Source organism: Oxyura jamaicensis, chromosome 1 (assembly GCF_011077185.1).
Source record: "Oxyura jamaicensis isolate SHBP4307 breed ruddy duck chromosome 1, BPBGC_Ojam_1.0, whole genome shotgun sequence".
Taxonomy (NCBI): domain Eukaryota; kingdom Metazoa; phylum Chordata; class Aves; order Anseriformes; family Anatidae; genus Oxyura; species Oxyura jamaicensis.
The window spans coordinates 180,701,187-180,724,032 of NC_048893.1; the positions used below are offsets into that span (position 1 = coordinate 180,701,187).

Sequence of the window (22,846 nt, forward strand, 5' to 3'; positions counted from 1 at the left end):
TAAACAAACCCAACATCTCTGAGACCAGAACCGTATCACTTCAAGACCCCCAGCCCCAACGCCTTCAAACCCTGAGCATTCCCTCAGACCCCATCCCCACAAAGCATCATAAAACTGTTTTTTTTTTTTTTCTGTGACATTCTTCTCTTTAAGATCGCTGACATACCTTGAATTACGTTTTCTCTAGAGCTTATTTTGATGTTTGCAGCAAAAGACTTTAGGCCACTCCGTTTTCAGTAACAGTACAAGCCCATTGATCTAGAGCGGTTACCCCTAACTCAGCAAAAGTATGAAAACAACAAAATGATAAATAATTAAAAATATTATGAGGGAAGCTTAACACAGATTAAGAATCTAGAAACTACTTACAGTATAGCAGTACCAAAATGTATTAACAGTTACTGGTAAATGCTGCTTTCATCAATAACTCTTGCCTGTATAAATTTTTAATAACGTTTCAGTATCCTTTCATTATAGCTTTTTAAAGATCTCATTCTGCTACAGAAGGGCAGGCTATTTAGGTGGATTTCAATTTTCTAAATAAATAGAAATGCCAAGATGACTTTCTTCAGACATGCTGTTAAACCACAAACATCACCTTCCTATCTCCCAGGAAATCTTCAGGACATCTTGAAGGAACTTTAAAGCAAAATTCACGTTGGCGGCACCGTCAAGTGCAGATTGTACTGCATTCTGCTTTTGCTATGAACTATACGGTCATCTCAACAGCTTATACTCTAGGAAACACTACATAAGAAAGGAAATTTAGAAGCTTAGCTTTTAAACTTCTGCAGCAAAAGCATACATAGCCAGTTGAGATCTACTGCTTAAACAAAAAAGAAACTACCTTCCCTCCCCAGAAATGCCACACAGCCCTGAAAGCCCTACTACCTATACAGGGGAAGGGCGTGTGGAGGCAAAACACAACCCTTTGAGACAATAATTTAGAAAGACATAACTACAGATGGAGTTAAGAAAACCTCTCTTGGCAGGCTGGCACCAGTTGAGTTCAAGTTACCTAACCAGCTTCCTTACTGAGGAAGCCCTAAAATCTACTGCAACTTCATGAGGAGCACATAAGAGAGAGGCATTTAAGATAATTTAAACAAGGTGCTCTGTAGATTCCTCTGACCTCCAGAAAGGATTTAGATTATATCAACACTTCAAGCTTCTTATGGCTTTTTTCTGTACGTCTGGATAATATCAGTTTTTAGCACACAACACATTCAGAATTGATCTGAGCTAGAAGAAAATATTTTGTACGTGCCACTCTCTTTTGAGGAGGGGAGTCAGTAAGCTAAACCAGAGCTCAGTTCAGCTAAAGTAAGTTGAAAAGCCAGTTATGTCATAATTAGTGCAGGAGCAGAGCTCAATTGTAATTGAGTATTTGCAGCCATTGTAACCTTAGATGACAGGCTAGGGCCACAAACCAAGGCTGTGACAAACAATTCAAGAGCTTAATTTGATTATAAAGAGCTTTATTTAAAAAGGTATTTGCTTTTTACACTGAAATTTAATACCTGCTCTAAGTTTAGTTCTAAGAGATTGATTTCTTATAAAAAAATAATAAAAATCAACACTTAAAGCATTTTGAAACCCACATGAAGGCTTAGACTCTGGTATTAACAGATGGTGGTAATTCTTTCAGACACCTCACAAGTTAAAAAAAAAAGTAAAAAGAAAGAAAAACACATTTTAATCTCTGTAATTCTAGGCAGACATTGCTTCACTAAGAGGAGATAGCTGGTTGTACTCAGGGTCTTCCACTCATACTGTCTCATTATTATTTTTTTTTAATGTAAAGCTGCCTTTCAGCAGTATCACTTCTTAATCATTACACTTCAGCTAAGTTATTAGCTTACATTTTTTGTACTGATATTTTTTAGAACAAACTCAATTGGAAAAGTATCAACCTTGACAGCCTAAAAGGTATCAGCACACATGGCTTAGCCCCTTCAGTTGAAACTTCAGCTTCCCCCTTTTACATTCTTCCTTTTGATTGTTGCTTAGAGTTACGCCAAAGGCTCTTAATATGTTTTACATGCATTTGTACTGTGCTGAGCTGCTAGCTTACTGAAAAATGTGATAGCTTTCCAAGTAAACTACTTTCAAGTGAGAAGAATGATTACAGACTTGAAAACTGATTTTTAACTGAGTCAGGACACGCAACAAAGCAAGTAGATCCAAAATTGTTGTTAAATAGAAGTTAATCTCTTTTCACAAAATATAAGTATTTTACAAAACATAAAGCACCTTCTATAATATTTATAAAAGATAATCTGTTTTAATTATAATTATTTTTCCTTGTTTTATGAATCTCTTAAACTTTTAAGTAATAAGGGAAACCATCATATCAGAGAGAACTGGGAATAACCTGCCTCTGGGTTTTATGAAATAGCTGCAACTACTAACTGAAGCCACACCTGTTGAAGAGCAGTTTGTTTTAAAGACAGCATCAACTCCTATTCAATGAGCACTACCTTTAAAATGTCAAATACTGTACTGTATAAACTGTCAGTGACTGACTTGCTCTCAGTGATTGTACCTACACATAGCTCCAGTCACAACGTGACTATTATTACACCTAGGTTATTCTGAACAGAATTATTTTATTTGTACAAAACAAGAATGATTAAAATATCATTAAGCAGTGATGACTGTGTAACACGTTACCATTTCTATGTTACATATATTTATCTACACATACACTGCTAAAGATTAAACTTTATACGAAGTCATGACTGTTTTCTAAAAACTCAGTACATAACTTAAAGAGCTTTGGCTCTGTACTGAATTTTTTTTGTACTGATATCAAGCATCTGTAACTTTGAAGACTATGCTAACAGCTCTTCAAGTCTAATTTCAGTTCATGCTAAGTAGTTGAAAAGGTAGTGTTTAAAAAACATGTTAGAAGCCGCAAAGTTTCATTCATGCGATCTTAAGCCATTTATATAATTTTCATAAATTTTTAGCAGAATATCAAATGTAGATGTCATATGTAAAATATCATGTCATATTTCTGAAATCCAAGAAAAAGCCTTCCTAGAACCACAACCGTGATCTGCAGAACTGGCAGACAGAGGTTTGTGTGTCTGAGCAATGGCTATCTATTAGCAAGCAGGCACAACAGATAAAAAGTAAACACCCACTGCTGCAGCTCGCAGAGGTTTGTTTCCTTCCCCAGCTGCATGTGGTGCAAATTGTCCTTTGCTGGGTCAGCCACAGCAATATTGACTGGATCATTTGAGTAGATGTTGTAGCTCCTACTGTGAGAAGATGAAAGGGGTTGCTATAATTAAAAGCCTTTTCCGACTCTGCCTCTCACGTTTTGAAAAAAGGGAGCGCTATTGCCTGCCCAAGGAGAATAAAGACCTAAACATGCAAATGATTAAGGGGTTGGAATATCTGACATACAATGAAAGTCTAAAGATATATGAGAGACTGCCTATGGTCTCGAGAAGGTAGGAAGAGATCTTATCAACCTGTATGCTTATTTTTGGTGCAACAGAATGGGGGACAGGTCAGGAGTAGAGACAATAGAGGCAGACTCCTCTCAGTGGCAGGATGAGCAGGATGATTGACAACAGGCACTGCAAATTCCACTTAACACCTGAGTAAAAACTTCATTTGGGATCCTCCATCTTTAGAAATACTCAAAACCCAGCCAGACAAGGCTCTACACAGCTTGCCTTAGTTGACCTTGCTTTGAGCATGGACTTCTGTCCAGTGACCTCCAGAGGTCCCTTCCATCCTTGGCTATTCTGCAATTCTAAGAAATTTCTGTGATTCTGCTAGCTTACAAAAGTGCCTGAGCAGTGAAGTTTCAGGAGGATGTTGTAATGTAAGTGCAAAGAGAAGAACTGAGAGGCATAAGTGTTATTGCAATATTGATGAGGGAAGAAATAAAACAAAAAAGTTGCATGTGAGCCTAGGACAGCACGTTGAAGCTTCATTTAAGTGAACTTCTTGTTCATGGAGGAACACGTTCAGGCCAACAATCCTACTGCATATGTTGAAAACTGAGATGGCAGTGATAGATTTCATTTGAGCTCTCACTATCAAAAGAGAATGCCAAAAGACACCAACCACAAATGTGTTAAACACCACATAGTAAGGTTCTTAATCTCCTTCCATTTTCTGTAACTTAACATACCCACAATGCAGTTTCTAAAGGCCCCTTAGTAAGCATCATTAAGATTAAAAAATTATTTGAAGAGGGATGGAGCTGCTTTCCTTCCTACAAAACCAGCTTTTTCTTCTGGTTTCAGACAACAGCTCCTGCCCCATTCCCTCATCATTCCTCCTGCAATTAAAAAGCTGCAGCTAATGTCCTCCTGCAAAGATACAAAAACTCCAAGTTCATTTCCTAGAAGCAGGGAAGCTCATTCTGCCTACGTAACATCCTCAGATATAATGGTTCAAACCTCTTCTTTTTTTAATGCTTTAGTGTTTCCCAATCCTCAGGTACATTTGCTCATATTATGGGTATGGTACACAACTGGAGTTGACAAAACTCTGTAGTCACGGTCTGATATGTGTCCTATTGGAAGGGACAGAGGGCTTTCCCACTCTGCTAGCTATAAAACACATATTCAACTTTAAGCCAGAAAGCTCCCCTGATTTCAAAGTGTGGTTTCTTTTGTTTGGTTGCTTTTTTCTTTTTTAAGGAAGATTCTTAACACTTAAAGTGACAAAGGAAGATTGTCAGTTCACAACTAAATCAAAAAATATTTATTGATGCAGTGAGCTACAAAAAGATTAAGAGTAAGAGCAATCAGACTGGTCAAGGATGAGCAATCCAAGTCAGGGCTTGGCTTCAGTCACTTCATTACTAGTTTGGACATGTATTTCACAGTTATTATTCCACAGATAATAAAAGCATATCTTAGTTTTATATAAATCTGTATTAGGAATGAGTCCTTGTTTCAGTAGGTTTGTACAGGCTCATTTGTACTTCCATATTCACAACTGCATTTATAAATATTCAAAACATTTTTTTTTACATAAGAAATGACCAAAAAAAATCCTGTTAAAGTGGTTCTTAAATAATCAATTCAAAGTAGGCAATCAAAAGTCAAAAAAAGTTAGTAACATGAGATTTTCTGAGTATCTATCACAGAATACTGAAAATTTAAAAGGCCAGGATGAGCGAGATCATGTAAAAACAGATTCCAATGCCATATTGCTGGTACTGGAGTTAGTTTAGAAGGTTCCGGTCAGGAGATTGATTATTTCCATTGTTCTCTCTACACGGTATGAGCACTTCAAACATCATCAGGTACAAAACAAACATGATTAAATGCACTCAAATAAACAACAATTTCACTCGTAAGTGAAAATCTTGCCCTATGTCATTTTCAGCTAATTCAAAAAAAAAAAAAAAAGAAAATCTAGTCTGCATAGTTAGGAAAGCCTTTCAACTATAAACAGAACAGCTAAAGAAATCAAGTATTTGTAAGCCATTGAACAGTATAAGCAGTATTCACATTTATGTAAGCTTTCCAAGAATCTTTGTGCTGGAACAATTTTACTGATGCAACCCATTTTTAAAGTTAAAGCAGGGTAGGTACATTACAGGGTTGTATTAATGTAAGTGAATTGACATCATGGTACAAAGCTCAGTAAGACCAGAACAATACTGGCTTACTTAGTTACTGAAGACTATTATTGTCTATGTACTTCCAAAGTAGAACAAACTCTAAACCATGTAAAATACCAGAATACAAGTTCTAGGAGAGAGTCAAGTCAGGAGATTGATGAAGAAGCACCACAACCTCTGATCAGAAAGAAACCAATCTGTCCCTTTCAGATTACTGTAATAAACAAGCTTCTTAAATCAGAAGTTAAGAAACTATAGTTGAATTACTTAAAATCCAACATAATCCTACAGTTCAAACAGGTATTTCTTTCCTTAAGGAGGTGCTATGTTACTCCCCACAAATATATAAATTTTTGAATTGTTTTTATCATTACTCTGAATATCATATATTGATATGTGTGCACCCAAGTGCATCTAAACCTTTAGAAGACCAGAGTGGTAGGTAGACAACCAAATGCAAAACATGTATTTCCAAAAATCTTCCACCTCAGATTATAAAAGCAAGTTCTAGATTTCATTCAGATTTAAAGATAAATTAAAGGTTTTCTCTATGCAGGAATTTCTGAAAGAGCCCACTAGGATGTTTCCAAAAAACATGAATTCCATCACAAAATAAATGAAACTTCATCAACATAAGCAAACACTACTGCAGTGATCCCTTGGTCACCAGGCACATACAAAGAATCAGCTAAGGAGGCAGCTGCAACAATGTGTTGTGTGTAAAGTACTACAAAATGCTACAGCAACCTGAAGGAACAAAGGTTGATTTAAAATGGTAGACTTCAAGACAACAGTACAAAAAGAAAGTTCAGTACCAAGTAATGAACAGATAAGATTCTGAGACTGATTTAAAGTAGTTTGGATAGCCTATTAAGTTAACACAGCCATTAAAAGCCACAGTATTTACCAGGATATAGTTGCTGTTTTGGTACTAACCCAATCATGTATTTCATTCCACATTGACTAAATTCAGTATGGCAGCTGGTGAAAGAGAGAGGGAACAAACCCTTCAGAAGAAATTCAGAGATGACTAGATAATTTTTTGTGATTGCTGTTGTTTTTGTTTTTAAGTATTTATCCACAGTGTGTCATGTATTTGGTAAGTACGGGTAGAAGCACTGCAAAAAAAATTAAAATGGAAGAAAAACTGCACCATGGCCTCCTAGACATCAGCCTCATGAATGTAATGAGCTATATCCCTTGACTTCTGCCCCTCTAAGCACCGTTCAGAAAGTGAAGGTAGGGAGGAGTGAGAAAAAACACGGAGGGAAAGATTAGTGTATAACTGAGCACAGGGCTGAATACTTTGTCTTGTAAAACACACAGTGTAAATGTGGAATGAGGTCACAGCTTTGTAAAAATAGCATCTTGATAGAGAAAGGTGCTAACCCTTTGCTTGATGCAAAACGATAAAACACAGCTAGGGTTGGAGTTGCACTCAATGATCGTTGTGGGTCCCTTCCCACTCAGGATATTCTATGACTCTAAGGTGCCAGGTAGGGGGAAAAGGACAAAGAACGGAGGAGTTTTATTGATACCAGTCTCAGAGCTTTATTACTTCAATGTGACAAAAAAGAAAAGCCTTAGTTGTTCACTTCCCTTATAATCCATGAACTGAATCCTGTGAAAACAAGTGATATGTAAACCTAAGAAAATACCTATTCAAAAGTAAGTGGTAAGAAATACTCACAGGAATCAGCACTGCAAACTCAAATTGTAAGAAATTTTAACTCAAACAAATAAAGCTTTCTAAAATGAAATGAAAATGGAATTCACATGGTCTTATTTGATGAAAGCTGGACGTACAAGAGACAGCTAAAAACACACAATGAAGGAAAAAAGTCCTGCGACCATTAAAATACTAGAAAAGGTAGAGAACTAAGGAATCAAGTCAGTAAAAGTTAAAAATACATTGCTTATAGAAATGTACCAATCCATTACACTAGAACCACAGCAAATTCCAAGCCACCTTGCTGAGATATCACTAGGGCTTCAGGAGTAACACAAGGATTGAAAAAAAAAAATTCCACCTAGGTATAAACACTTAGAAAGCTAAAAGCAAGTAGTTAGTCTAGAAGAAAACAAGCAAACACCCAGTCAAAGATTTTCTGTAACCAGAACTGAGTTTTTCACAAAGGTACTAGATAGCAACAATGACTACAGTATGCATGTAGCTGCTCATGGAGTGCTGTTACAACCTCTAGTAACAAATATTGCACTTTTCATATAGGTCTGGTAGTTTCTACAGTCACTCCCAGACAGTTTAGAATGAAGACAGGATGGGCAGGACAGGGACCAGTGGGAGAGACAGCAGCTTGGACAAGAACTGATACATCACTTTAAATATTACCTAAAACCAGAAACACAGATACAATAATAATTTATTTAAAAAAAAAAAAATCCCCCAAACTTTGCTTTTTCTGAATAATACCATCCACCAGCAGAGAATTATACTACAGAAATGGAAGGGCTTCCACAAAGAAAATGGAGTAAGATTCTTGAGCCTGCAGAGCCAGTTCTACAAGACAAACAGAAGGCACATGATTGAGGCTAAAGCTCATGAGGTCCCCTCTTTCTCAGAGCACAAAAGTAATTCTCCCCACACAATAAGAGAACTCTGCCCCAGGAAGTTGCAGCAACCAAGATTGTAAGTGGATTAAAAGGACTCAAATATCAAAACCTAACTTGAGCTCAAGACAACCCTCAACCAATGGTTAAAAAGATCTTTCTTGTATATGCCTCCTTTCACATTTTTCCTCATGACTGCTACTACAAAACGACCATAGGGCCAGAATCATCTCCCACATGATCCAAACCAATTGCCTTGAAGCAGCAAATGCTATTCCTGCAAGTACAACGTGTGATGGAGCACTAAAAAATGGCTTACCTCTTCTGAGGGGTGACTAACACTGAAGTGGGATGGAACAGTCAGGAAAATGAGAAGAGCTAGGCAGAAGCGTGGGCTGAAGTCAACAAGAACAGCAAGAGACTTTCTGAACTATGCCTGGTGTCTGACCTACTTCTTACAAGCACTCTATAGCCTGACCAAAAAAAATACATAAAGAAACAAAGTTTTCCAGATTGCACAAGAACACCGGTCAGTTACACCTGTATCAATTTGAAATCTGTTCAAATCCACATCACATCATCTGTTCAACATGCATAGGCAAAACAAGCAGCATGTGTCAGCAGCAGTCACATTTTTTTAGTGTCAGCTGGCTTCCTGTTCACCTTTTGTATTTTGCACTGCCAGGAATTAGCACTACAGAACTTAAATTCTAATAAATTCAAACTGAAACAAAGAAAGCTTTCTGAAACAAAAAGACAATGCAATTCACACGGGCTTATTTGATGAAAGTTGGCCATACAAGTGACAGCTAAAAACACACAATGAAGGAAAAAAGTCCCCAAACCATTAAAATACAAAAAAAGTTCAGAATTAAGGAAGCAAATCAGTAAAAATAATGAAAGGCCATTGGAGATACATTATAGACCAGTTAAAGCCATTTGTGATATTTTTAACTAGGAAATAAGTGAAACAAAAATATCCTTGAAGTAAAGTAAGAATACAGATGCACAGGCTGACCCAGTCCCACCCCTAATATCATATTTGCTGGAGTACACTGTGAAAAACTTAAACATCAGCCTGACATGTACCGTAAGTATGAAAGGTATCAAGAAGCAAAGGGACTATGGAGAACACCAACAAGTACATCTATCATAGCTATAACAAGGTCCTTGACAGTATTTTAAGAAAACTAATAGAGCTGTTCAAAGGGGAAAAGCCTCCTTCATCAACAGATGCATGGAACTAGGATAAAAATACCCCCAAAGAGAAACCACAAAGGACAATGAAAGGATTGCACAGTTTGGGATGAAAGTATTTTTCAGTTTGCTACTTTGTAGTATACAAAGGTCAGTACGTGTCAGATGGAGCATACTGAACCTGGGAATTCATATTAAGCCCATAAAACAAACATCAAAATAAGCATCATCATAGAAGAATGCGTGAGGTATGATGGGAAGTTCCTTCCCATTTCCAGAAATGGGAAACAAATACTATATTCTCAAAAATCATGGTAGAAAAGCCTGCAGTTCATAGACTCTTAACATCTTCTGACCTTCATACTATTAATACTAGCACTTTTTTTTTTTTTTTTAAGGAGTTAACGTCTTAGCTAGGAGTTAACTTTAAGTAGTTCACTGGCATTTGCACGTGAAGGGTGGAATCCTTTCTCCATTATGTTTTCCACTTAACGTTAAACCACAATGAATAACATAAGCAATACTAACAACTCTACCAAGTGATGTTTCATTAAACAAATTCACCAGTATAACATGATTGTAAACACGCAGCAATTTCGGAGGACAAGAAGTGTCACTAAGGAAAAGATAAGTGTTGCTACAAACCCCATAAACAGTGTAGCCATGCACACAAAACATTGTCTGAGTGTAAAGTCAACTATTAAAATTTAGCAACGGTGAAAATGCAACAACATTAAACATGGAAAAAGATTTTCAACACTGGATTAAAGCATATCATCAACTTGCAGACACGGTATGTCACTGTATCCATCAACATCAGAATGTAGCACATGAAATAACTCTGAAATGCAGTAGCAAACCACTGTGTGGGATCAACAAATCAAACATTTGAAAGTAACAACTGTCCTAGAAAAAGCCCAAGAAGAAAACTAACAGGAAAAAAAAAGTGACTATCTCCTGGGCAAGGACAAGCCAAACAAAAGTTCTGTCTCAGGCATTTGCTGCTGCTTTCACAGCAGATGTAGGAAGAATCAAAAGACTTCTTTAAGCTTTACACAGAAGAAAGCAGAAATATCAGACAGGAAAAAAAAAAAAAAAAAAAAAGGAAAAAAAAAAAGTATATCAAACTTTAACCACTAATCCTACCTGGTAATAAATAAAGTCACAGCTATGCAGCATTCTAATACTAAAATGCTATTTTACCAAATGACTTACAGATACCCACTGTGGTATGCTATGGGTTATATTCCTTTCAGAGACAACACAGACTGAGATCAACTCTAAACACTGACTACTCATTACCACACTTGCATTAAAAGTCATTCAGAAACAGGTAAAGGAAAAAGAAAAAATCATGTTCTCTCCACTCCCACAAGAATGCTTCTAAAATAAAAAACTTCATTTTATTTAAAGTTGCTATTAAAATCCTTAATAAAGAATCAGCTAAAATTTAGTGGTTTAGGGGTATGACATCAGCTTTACTTTGTATTTGCCCTATTGACCATGTTTGTTGTACACGTGAGTAAATTAAGCTTCAAATATATAAGCAGAAGTTTGAGATGTTTGCTGCACTGAGAAGAGAAAGATTAGCAGACAATATAACCTCTCTCTGCTGTGGGAATACTGACTATTGTATATTACAGTCCATCTGTTAAGTAATGACTGATCCAGAATGCATCGCTACTGCAGCAGACTCCCAGGCAGTTTCACATTCATATACGTCTCCTGGTGCTAAGAGAACTGTGAAACAGTTGCATTTATTTTTAAATATAAGCAAAGTTTCCAGCAATAGCAACTAATTAAGTAGGTAGATCTTACAGCCAAGCACTGTACGTCCTCCAAATAAATACAAAAACACATTCTGACACCCCCAAAGCATAAGACAATGTTAGTCCAGTTGCTGATGCATTGACAGCCAGAATTAAAATAAGCTTAAATATCAGTAAGTAGAATGAAAGAAGAAAGATAATCAGGAAAGGATTAAAAAATTTTAGTATCTGTCATGATCCACACAAAGCCAGTTAATGAAATAAGTGTATGTCATTCCCTTCTTCTGAATGCTACTTTTAAAGCAATGGGTAAAAATCCAATAAAGTTATGATGACTTGTACTATAGTTATACAAAAATATATATTTAAAAAACATGCTTCAGTTAAGTGTCAAACGTCTTGTAGAGAGGAGTGGGAAATAAATGAGGTTACTGTTTTGACATATTCAAAAACTATTAAGGTTTTAACCCTGTGCATTTGTATAAGCCATAATATTAAAATGATCTAGCCAAATCACGTCTTTCTCTGCATGCTGCAGCTTTTCCATTCAGCCTGTGCTAGGTCAAATGCAAATAGCTACCAAACAAACAGAGGAATACATCCTTTCAAAAGTGTTTGAAACAAAATATATTTTTACATGACTTTCCACAAAATGGGTATAGGTCAGAAGCATTAAATTGATTTGAAACAAAGGCAGTTTCAATTAATAGCCATTCAGTTTGAAGCAGTCATTTTTCCATCCTATTTTATATGCAAAAAAGAGAGGATATTTCATTGACTGAACTGCTTCAAAAGCTTTGCTGCAGCAAATCTTGCATTCAGGAGCAGCACCAAATTGCACATAATTGAAAGTGATTCATTTTTAGATCCACTCGTTTGGCTTCTGTAGGTTCCTCAGGCTTTGGTGTAGGTAGCGCAAAAACATTAAGTCATACAGTCCTGCAGTAACTCTTTCACTCCATGAAGTGAGCAGATGACTAGGGAGCTACATCTTACCATCTCCTTGTTTCAAGCTATTCGCCAACGTAAAATAATAACATTTTGCAATGCACAGACCCTGAATTTGGGAACAGCACTTACTTTGCAGACAAGAATGCGTTTTGGAAAGCATGACAGATTATTAAGACACAAGCAGCCCAATGCTGCAAAACAACTAACTCTTTATTAGAGATATTAAAGCATGCTAAATCCCTTGCAAAAATTTCCTTCCTCCCCCGTTCCCTACATAAAACGCTCAGCCAGCTCTGAGCTCACAGGGTTAAACCCTTCACATGCTTCAGCCACTAAGAAAAGCCACCAGCTCAGGCTGCTTTTCTAACCTTTTTTTTTTTTTTTTTTTCAATTAAAAACAGCTACTACATCCACACGGCTCTTCTGCCAAAGAAGTCAGGTTACACGGCAGCACCCAGAACCCGAAGTTGCTAATTACTTGATCTCTTTATCATGTATTTAACGTTAAGAATCAGGCTGCAGGAGGCGGCGGGGAGGCTGTGGGCAGGGGACGAGCGGCCTGCCCGCACCCCACAGGGTCCTGCCTGGAGTTTGGGCAGCGCTAAGGGGGGCTCTGCCGAGGGGAAGAGCGGCTCGCGTTATTAACGGGAAAACAGGCACAAGAGGAGCCGGGGAAGAGAGGCGGTCCGCCCACGGCTGGAGAAGGGCCGTGGGTGTGCGGGGGGCTCGGGGCAGGGGCTGTGCGGGTGTCTGGAGGGCCGCAGTGGGCAGTCCCGGCGGGGGTGGCCGGTGCCCGGGGGGGGGGGGGCGACCGGGGCCCGCCGGGGCGTTACGAGGCGGGGTGGCGGGCCGCTTACCAGGTTCAGCACCGTCTCCACGATGTCCCGGTTGCTGACCTCGCCGACCTGGATGAGCCCGATGAGGACGGCGAATTTCATCCGGATGTTGCGGATCGGCACCGACGGGTTTATCATCCCCGCGGGGAGCACCACGGACCCGGCGCCCGGCGCCCTCAGCTCCCCCATCACCGCCACGCCGCCTCCTCCTCCACCGCCGGCCCCGACGGAGATGAGCCCCGCGGGCTGCGGCTCCGGCCCCGACACCGGCTTCTCGCTCGCCATTTACCCCCCGCCGTTACCGGCACCTGCCGCCGCCGCCTCCTCCTCCCCGCCCGGCCGGGCCGAGCCGAGCATCCACCGCAGCCGCAGCCGGCGGGGCCGCAGGGAGCCGGCCCGAGGCGCAGGCACCGTCCCCGGAGCCGCTCCCCCGCTCCGCTATAATGAGGGATTATTATGGGCGCCGATGCCCCGTTAGCCGAAGGCTGCCCAGCCGGGGCCGCCTCCCCGCCGCGGGGCGGGAGGAGCGGGAGCCGCCGAGCTCCTCGGCTCGGCTCTGCCGGGCACGGCTCGGCTCGGCGCGGAGGCGAAGCGGCGGGGCGAGCGCTCGCCGCTGCCGCTGTTGTTGTGGAGCCGAGCCCGCCGCCGCTCACTCCGCCATGTTGCCGCCCCCTGCCTGCGGTAGCCGCTAGGGCGCCTGCGCCGAGCCCGCTGGGGGGGAGTGGCCGGGCACGGGCCGGGGCCCCCCCTCCCGGCAGGGCGACAGGTGAGCAGGTGCACTGGGGGCCGCCCGCCCGCCGCCCTGAGGGGGCCGCGCCGAGGAGCGGAGCCGCCGTCGCCCGCCCGCCGCCCCAAGTGCCGGGGTGGTGACTGCCCGCCTCGACGCGGGGCCGCCCCCGGCAGAGGGCTCGGCCCCGGCCCCACCGCCTCGCCGTGCCCTCCTTGAGGGAGAGGGGTGGCGGTCTTCGTGGCGGGGAGGCGCCGCCTCCTCGCCTCCCCTCGCCGCCTGCTCCCCGTCGCCCTGCTGGGAAGGGCCTGGGTGGCGGCGACCCCTGTTTTCCAGTCACGGTGGTCGCGCTGATCCCGGGCTGTTGGGTGCTAAAAGTGTCCGTACGAAGCGTTCCGTACATCTTTTTAATCGATTTCCAATGGGGACGTGGGGGGTTACGTACGGGCTCCTGAGGTGTGACCTCCTGTGGTGTGGGGAAAAAGGGGGAAAAGCCTGGGGTCTTCCACCCAGAGAGTGCCCGTGCTGCTTGCTCATGGCGATGGATATCATCACGGAGTTCTTACTCATTTCTCCTACTTCTGGTTCTCAATGCTGGTGTTATTTTTGGAGATGCCCAGTCAACAGCGTTTTTACCAAGCCCATTTGTTTCAGTGATGCCAATAAGCATTTTTTCAATCCTCTCTGGTATTATATCACAGAAACAGAAGCACCTTTGATATGTTTTGAAGAGGATTAAATTATTCAAATAGTGGTTTGAATAAAACTGTGTATTTGCTCTCTGTGTGCTGGAGATAATCCATCCCGATTCACAAACACATTCTATCTTTGCTTCATAGTGACTGTAATCACAAAGTTGCATTTTACAACAAATCTTGCCCCCAGGCCTCAGAATACCATTCATCCTGTCTCTTCTTTAACCCCAAATTTGAGAATTTGGCAGGAGTGTCAGTCTTCCTGTAGACAACAAACTGCACAAACACAGTGAATCAGCAGGACGTGATCAGTACATCCTCCAGGATTACAGCAGCTGCTCTAGGCTCCACCAAGAAAAGACCTCAGCTCTGTACCATCAGAGGCATTACATCTACATACCTGTAAATATGTCACATTTACAGTTTTGCAAGCCCTGTAGGTGTTTGACAGTATGCATAGACCAGGTGCATAGATGTGGCTAAAACAGTGGTTACCTGGGAATCTCAGAACCAATATTATTTGAGAAAGTTACAAAAGATGACAAGAAAACATGAAAGATTTGTTATGAAAGATAAGAAAGCCCAAAGTTTTCGTAAAAGGAAATTCCATTGCAACTTGCCACCATCCTAGAACTGTAGAATCATCGAATCATAGAATGGTTTGGGTTGGAAGAGACCTTAAAGACCACCTAGTTCCAACCCCCTGCCATGAGCAGGGACACCTCCCACTAGACCAGGTTACCCAAGGCCGCATCCAACCTGGCCTTGAATTCTTGCAGGGAAGTATTCCTATAGCAACCTTGTATGACTCTGAGTGAAGGTATAATCTGATTTCACATGCTCCTGGAGGGCCAGAGGTTCCATTCCCACCAGGGCCATAACACAACTAGCAAAACTGAATGCAAATGCAATTAACTGCTTAAATACCAAGACAGCCATCTTAGTTTAAACCCCCAAGGAGGGGTGTTCCCATGAGGTAACCAGACAGACTTTTGACCTTCTGACTGTAGCGTGTGAGCTCTTGTATATCATGTGTGGAATTATGGGGGAAAAAAATCCAGCTAGTGTATAATAATGAGCTGATGGGGGAGTATGTTTTGAATTGTGCTTGCTATCTCTATCATTGGCTGAAATAAATCCTATTCCAAAAGCTTTTAAAAATATCATGCCTTTTTTGCAAAACTAAAACTTTAACCTAGAACTCTTTGACATTCAGTAAAAATTATAATACTCTTAGCAGCTAACACACATTTCTTCCCTTCACTGTTCCCATATTCAGGTCTGTTTGGCAAGGCATGTTGCTACAAATAGTTTAGATGCAAGTTTCCTGTTAGGTTGACCAGCTTTCTTGTTCTGATTGATCATGCTGCTGTCTGATAAAAGTGTGAGGAGTTAAGTTATAATTGCTTTTCTAGTGGTAGGTATATTAATGTGGATCACTGTCCAATTTTTACAAATCCCAGAATAACTTCACAACTTTGAGATCCATTGTTGAATTTGCTTCATATTTTTCATTGCCTTGTTGCTTGTCTTTGTGATGGAATAGGTGGACAAATAGCACAACCACATAATCTTCCTTTCTCTAGGAAACTGGGATAAAAAAATATGGCTCAATATCTGTTTTATTCATTCTCCACGTCACACTATTCATGGAAGACTCTATAATTTATACATATACCCAAATGATGGGGTACTTCTTGTCTACAACTTTTCCATATACAACTATTCATGCATTCCTCCATGTTGAATTTCTGATACAATTTTAATCATGAGTTTGTTTGGAAGTTCTATTTGCAAAATCCTTCATTATGTAATTTCCAGTTTAGGACTTGGACTAAAATAGAACTGGCTGACTGTCATTTCCTCTGCTGAAATCACATAATATGCCATGTGTAGTATAAGGAAGAAAATGTTATTAAAGGAAGGTGAATTTCCAACATTATTCTTAGTATTAGAGTCTTCTTTTAGTTCTTAAACTCACATTTGGTTTTACAAATAATTTTTTACAGAGTAATATTCTCTTATTTTTCTAAGCTGGAACACAGTTTGGAAGTAGCTGTCTTCTCTAATCAACAGTGTTTGGTTTTGATAAGCAAACTTTCATTGAGGTGAGCCATTCATCAACTCATGTGAACATTATTGTAGCGCTGGCATACTGAAAGTACAACAAATCAGTAACACTAATCTCAGCTCTGTAGTAGCTTCGGTGTTTATTTGCTTCCATTCTAACACCTCATCAGACTGAAAATTAAAGTTAGAGTACATATACTAGAAATGCTTCAGAAAATTATAATTTTCTTTTCTTTAAATACGTCATTTGTCTTCTCTCCTTGAAATTCACATATTCCATACAAAGACAGCATGAATTTGTCAGCGACAATTCCACTTATGAGGTGGCTAGTTGGGTCCCAGCCCAGCATGGTATTCAGCATTACTAAATCCCAATATTTACATAATTATAATATTTTCAGTTCAGCTTGCAATATCTGTCACTGAAACAGGTCCAGATAGGTGTGTCAGGAGGCAGTATGTGTGGAAGTATGCTGCACATTCCTTTATTGTTCACAAACAAAATGCCAGTGCAAGCATATGATCTCATCCCTTTCTGTACCTTTCACAACACTTGCTCCCCCTTGAAATAAGAGAAAGCAATGTTGTTTTTGGTCTCAGAGCACAGTGTTGCATCACCTGTAATAGATGATGGGAGGTTTATTTCATGACATTTTTTACATTTTCTCAGCATATACACCATGAATGCCAGAGGTGGCTTAGAGTACAATTTCAGAAAACAAAGAAAAAGGCATATATCTTTATGTTCCTATGCTTGCAACAAACAGATGCAGGAGAAAATAAAGCTAACAAGTGTTTAAAGTTTTATCTCAATTTTTATTTGAGCTGTAAAATAAATTGTAGCAATACTACAGAAAATACTCCTTTATTTGGGGAGTGACAACCTTATGTAGCCATTCAACTGAGAAAGCGTGAAGAGACATGCTTTAGAAGACAGACTGGGGTACTAACAATTATACTACTTAAATGTTTTGTACAGCCATATGTTTGATTTACACTAAATCTTTTTTTTTTTTTTTTTTTTTTTTTTTTCTCACATATTTAGATGAGGTAGATGAGGACTGAGCCATGTTTGAAGGAATTAAAGAATTTACATTTATCTGTCTGCCACACTGGCATCAAAATACTGCTTGCTTTACCATGTCCATATGAGGACTCCTGTTGTGTTTAATTAGACTATTCTCATGAGGAAGGATAATGTAATTTGTTCCTGTGCCAGGCTCAGGAAGTGCTATTAGCCCCTTGCTCTTGAAAACTAGGATTCCTTATAACTTTTAAGTAAAAAAAAAAAAAAAAAAAAAAAAAAAGCTATATGTATTGCACCGAACAGTTCACTTCACCATTCCATTCACCGTTTTTAAACTTCCACACAACAGGGTACATTAAAGAAGAAGTAAAAAAACTGAAGTTAGACTTTCCTTGCTACTCTAACTGATTTCTCTCTGCTTTTCTATAATTGCTTTTCTTCAATCTTGAAAGAGAAAAACGTGAAAAAAAAAGTGTCTAGTATGTGTTTCCAGAGACAAGTCTTGTTATACCCTGTGCCATTTCAGAAACATTGTAACAGGCCTTCCAAGCAAGATTATAAACATCTCAATCACAATGAAGTATATGAAGCCAGTATGACTTCTCTAAGTTACTTTGAATTTTATTGCAATATGTTATCCAAATACTTCCTTTGTAATTTAAAAAATGTAGTCAATAGTTATATGAAATTTATATTATTCAAAAATAATTTTCTCTCTGCTTTTTATACTCTGTGCTATAAAATTAAAGTGGATATTATCTTTGTTCTCATGGTTGTAAATATTACTGGTAAGATTTCATTCAGCATGAGCTTTTAGAGTAAGACATAATAGTCTTAGAAGCACTTAAACAGTAACCAAAACCACAAAAAATGTCTTTCTTTTAAATGAAAATATGTCTTCCATTTGTCATGTTTTGCTTAATTGCCTTCATTATCATATAATAAAATATGCATAGGTGTAAATAACAGGTTTCACAATATTACAGAAAATGGACAGTACAATTTGTAATGCATAGTTCTTATGTTCTTGGCTTTGAAAGGGTTTATTCTGTGATTCATCCACAAGTCTTACTGTAAAACCACGAGCCAGAGCTACTTAAAAAATTCAGCCATTTTATTATCATGCTTTTCATTTATTTGTACATACAACACCATGAAAACCTGTTCAATACTGAAATGAATACAGTAGTTTTTAATATTGAGGTAACCTCTTTGTTGGTCCTTTCCATACCTTATTTTTCATTTTGTTTGTATTGATATCTCATCTCCACGATCTGTATAATGTTACCTTTTGCACAATGGGAATTTGGTAACATGAGAATCCATGAAGATCTATTTTCTATACAAGGACCTTAAGAAACATCAAGTTCCTCTCTCTTCTCCCTATCTCTTACTCTTTGATAAGCACTCTTCCTTCCATGCGTCAAATGGCCAGCTAACTTTAAGAATTATTCCCTAATGCTGATATTTTTGAAGTTCCATCACAATGTGGACAATTCACAAGGGAATCAGTCCACACTGCCACTATTAGTCCAAGACATTTTTTACAACTTATTTCCATATGCCATGTTTAGTCAATAATATTTTTTCTTATAAATTTCAGACTCTAGAGGCTAAAAGCATGTAGCGCTTAGGGAATTCAGATATCCTGAAAGGATATAGAATCACAGAATGGTTGGGGTTGGAAGGGACCCCAGAGATCATCTAGCCCAGCCCCCCTGCCACCTAGAGTATGTTGCACAGGATCATATCCAGGTGGATTTTGAATATCTCCAGAGGAGGAGACTCCACAGCATCTCTAGGCAACCTGTTCCAGTGCTCTGTTACCCTCACAGGAAAGAAACTACTAACTAGCACTCTTTTAAGCTCCATATGTATGACCTAAATTACTGATATTTTGAATAATTTTGTTTTAATGTGTTTCTAAACAGTTGGACTTGATCATCCTTGTGGGTCCCTTCCAACTCAGGATATTCTGTAATTCTATGATTCTAGATAATAACTTACCATGGAAATTAACTTTCTGTGGAAACATTCTCTGCAACAATATGGCAAACTAATCATTGCTATTATATGTGTTTATTAGTTGAAGAAAAGGACTTGATCCATTGGCAAATTATATTTGTTTTATATGCTTTCTCATGTTCGTACTTCAGCCACTTGGAACCTAATAAATGCTTACAGAGAAAGTATGCTGGTTACACATCTTTGTCTAGATACTACAGTATGACCAATAACAGGTGACAAAAAAGATGACGAAGTCTCATATCTGATTACAAGCATTTTGCCAAACAGATAATGTCAAATTATAATTTTATAGGTTTTACATTTATAATACACCAAGGAACAGAGATTGCTGAAAGATTTAAAATTGATAGTCTAGTTTATGTCGGAAATATATATATGTTTGAAGGCCTAATTTTATCATCTGGGAACAACCAACAGTTTACCAAAATATTGATATCAGCAGGAACCTACAGTAACTGTGTTATTAGATGTTATCTTCATAAAACATACATTTAGCTTTTATATCAGTTACATTATAAATAGTTAGAAAAATACCCAGTAAACATAGTCCTCATTACAGTCATGCAAAACATTTGATATCAGAGAAGTTTCATGAATGAAAGTAAGTGCAGGATTTGCCCAAGGGGATTTAGTTAGTTGCTTGTTTCCATGCACTACAATGAAAAGAATGTGTTATTCAGGATAGCTCTTTTTTCCTCTGACGTTACTGTGAAAAATAAAAAATAAAAAAAATCCATCTATAAAGGAGTCACGATACACTTCAAGTTCCAAATATTATTTAATTTTCCTTGCTTTAGGATTACCCTTCATGATACTTTATTGATTTTGGCTTAATCATTTCGATGTATGACTGTAGTAGAAGGGGTGTGGCACACAGCAGAGAAAAGGATGTACTCATGGATGTTTACAGTTGCCCCAGGAAAGTAAGTCAAACTTACCCTTTCATCAGAATTCCAATAGGGTTTATGTTTAAGGTCATGATCTTGAATTAATTGTTCTGTATTTTCCTGAAGCAGAGTTTAAAACTGGATTTGCTACTTCAATTGAGTTCTTACAGTACTGTGTAGAGTGGAAAGATTATTTCACATGTCTTGCAGACTACACCTTTTAAAGAAAAAATGCCAGGGTTGTTTGCTTTTATTGCTGCAACCTGACATTGTTGACTCTTATTCAGCTTGTGATCCTCTCTTGCCCCTGGATCCTGTTCTGTAGAAGAACAAACAAGCTGGATGAGCCACATCCTGTATTTGTGCAATTTGGTATGCCTTCTAAAAGTAATGCCTCACACTTCTGTCTGTGTGACAGAAAAAAAAATAATCTTTTTTTTTTTTTTTTTTCCTCAGACTGTTCCTGTCAGGATCATCCTGAACTCTAATTTTTGTTCTCCAGTGTACACACAGTTGCTTCCAGCCTTGTGTTCTTTGTAGATTTAATAAGCACACACTCTATTCCATAATCCAGATCATTAATGACATTTTTGTATAGTATCTAGCCTTTGTCACCCCTGTGGAAGTATACAAGACAGTTTTGCATATGAACAGTGAGACACTGATACCTATTCTTCTTTGTAACAATACATTGAAATCTTATTAGTTTTATACAGATCATGTTTCAAAGTCTTGCATTCAAAATATGTTCTAAGACATTCCTAAAAGCTGAGATGACACTGAGGTGCATAATATAGAGTAATTTTGGCTGGAAGGGTCCTTGGGAGGTTAGCTGGTTTAATTCTTCCTTCTCTGACCCTCCAACCTCCAACACTGTGAGGTTCTAAATAGGGTCAACTTTGATGTTAGATCTAACATTGAACTGAGGTTGCTGAGGAACCTTGTCCAGTCAAGTTTTGAGTACCTCTGGGGCTGGAGATTTTACAGCCTTTCTGGGTATCTTCTTCCAATATTTGATTACACTCATGGTGACTTTTTTTTTTTTTTTTTTTTTTTTTCCTTTTAACTAATAGGAATTTCTCCTGCTGCAAATTTTGTTCATTGCCTCTCATCTTTCTTCTGTACTTTTCTGAGAAGTCAGGCTCTGTCTTCTCTATTTCCACCAACTGGGTATCTGAAGACAGTGAATAGCTGTTTTTTAGCCTCCTTTTCTTCAAAATGAGCAATTCCAACTCTCTCAGCCTTTCCTGGTATGTCATGCCTTCTGGTTCTCTAACCATATTGATGACCTCTGCTGGACTCACTCTACCGGTTCGTCAATGTCTTTCTTAATACTGGGTAGCCCCAAACTTGACACAATTCTCCAAAGGCCTTCTCACTAGTGCCAGCTAGGGCAGAATAATAATTTTGACTGACTCACTTGTTATAATAGAATCATAGAATCATTAAGGTTGGAAAAGACCTTCAAGATCATCTGGTCATCATCCTACTACCAATGTTACCCACTAAACCATGTCCCTAAACACCATGTCCAACATTTCCTTGAACACCCCCAGGGATGGTGATGCCACCACCTTCCTGGGCAACCTGTCTCAATGCCTGACTGCTCTTTCTGAGAAGAAATGTCTCCTCATTTCCAACCTGAACTTCTGCTGGCACAACTTGAGGCCATTCCCTCTAGTCCTATCACTAGTTACCTGCGAGAAGAGGCCGACCCCTAGTACCCCACAGCTTCATTTCAGGTAGCTGTAGAGAGCAATAAGGTCTCCCCTGAGCCTCCTCTTCTCTAGACTAAACAACCCTAGTTCCCTCAGCCGCTCCTAAACTTGCATTGCTGCAAAATTACACTGCTTATTCATACTTATCTTCTTGTCCTTTAGGTAACTCTTGGTCCTTTTCTACAGATCTGCTTTTTAGATAGTCAGACTCTGCCATAGCAAAATTCTATCCTAGATGCAGGATTTTGCATTTGCTTTTGTTGAATTTCATGAGGCACTATCAGGTTCCCAAGGACTAACTCCCTTCTAGTAATTCAGTTGTCTGAGTTAAGGAGGTTAGCTGTCTGAGTCCAAGGGCAGTTCCTTCACTGGCAAGAGCAGTTGTGAAGCAAGACAAGTGAGGGCATGCCCCTCCGTTCCCTTGGGAACTGCTTTTTAGCTGAGATTGTCTAGCTGAGATAGCCTGTGCTGTATCGCAGTTGTGTACCATCTATGTCTGCACCTGATCTTGTACCTTCTTGATAGTGACCCTGGCGCAGACCCTCTGGTTTAGCTTGCTGGCCTGGCATTGGACCTGCCTTGTCATTGCAGACTTTTGGGGTGATCACTGGTCTGGGGCCTGACCTGTTCACTGTGTCTGGACCTGATCCTGACCCAGGCTTAATGACTCAACATTCTGATCCTTGTTAGTGAGGTCTGCACCTGCCTGCCTTGCAGCCACTCTTGTCTCCCTGTTCATTTTCCCTTGCAGGGTAGCCAGCCCCTGCTGCTCAC

The 22,846-nt window shown here is 39.5% G+C and overlaps 1 protein-coding gene across 1 annotated transcript in view; it reads right to left on the reverse strand.

Moving 5' to 3' along the window:
- Positions 1-13,627, reverse strand: part of NBEA (neurobeachin) — a 527,091-nt gene extending 513,464 nt beyond the window's left edge. The window contains exon 1 of the mRNA XM_035337838.1: positions 12,942-13,627. Within this exon, the coding sequence (XP_035193729.1) occupies positions 12,942-13,205 (264 nt within the window). The 5' untranslated portion in view covers positions 13,206-13,627. The remainder of the gene's footprint in view (positions 1-12,941) is intronic.
- Positions 13,628-22,846: the final 9,219 nt, after the last annotated feature.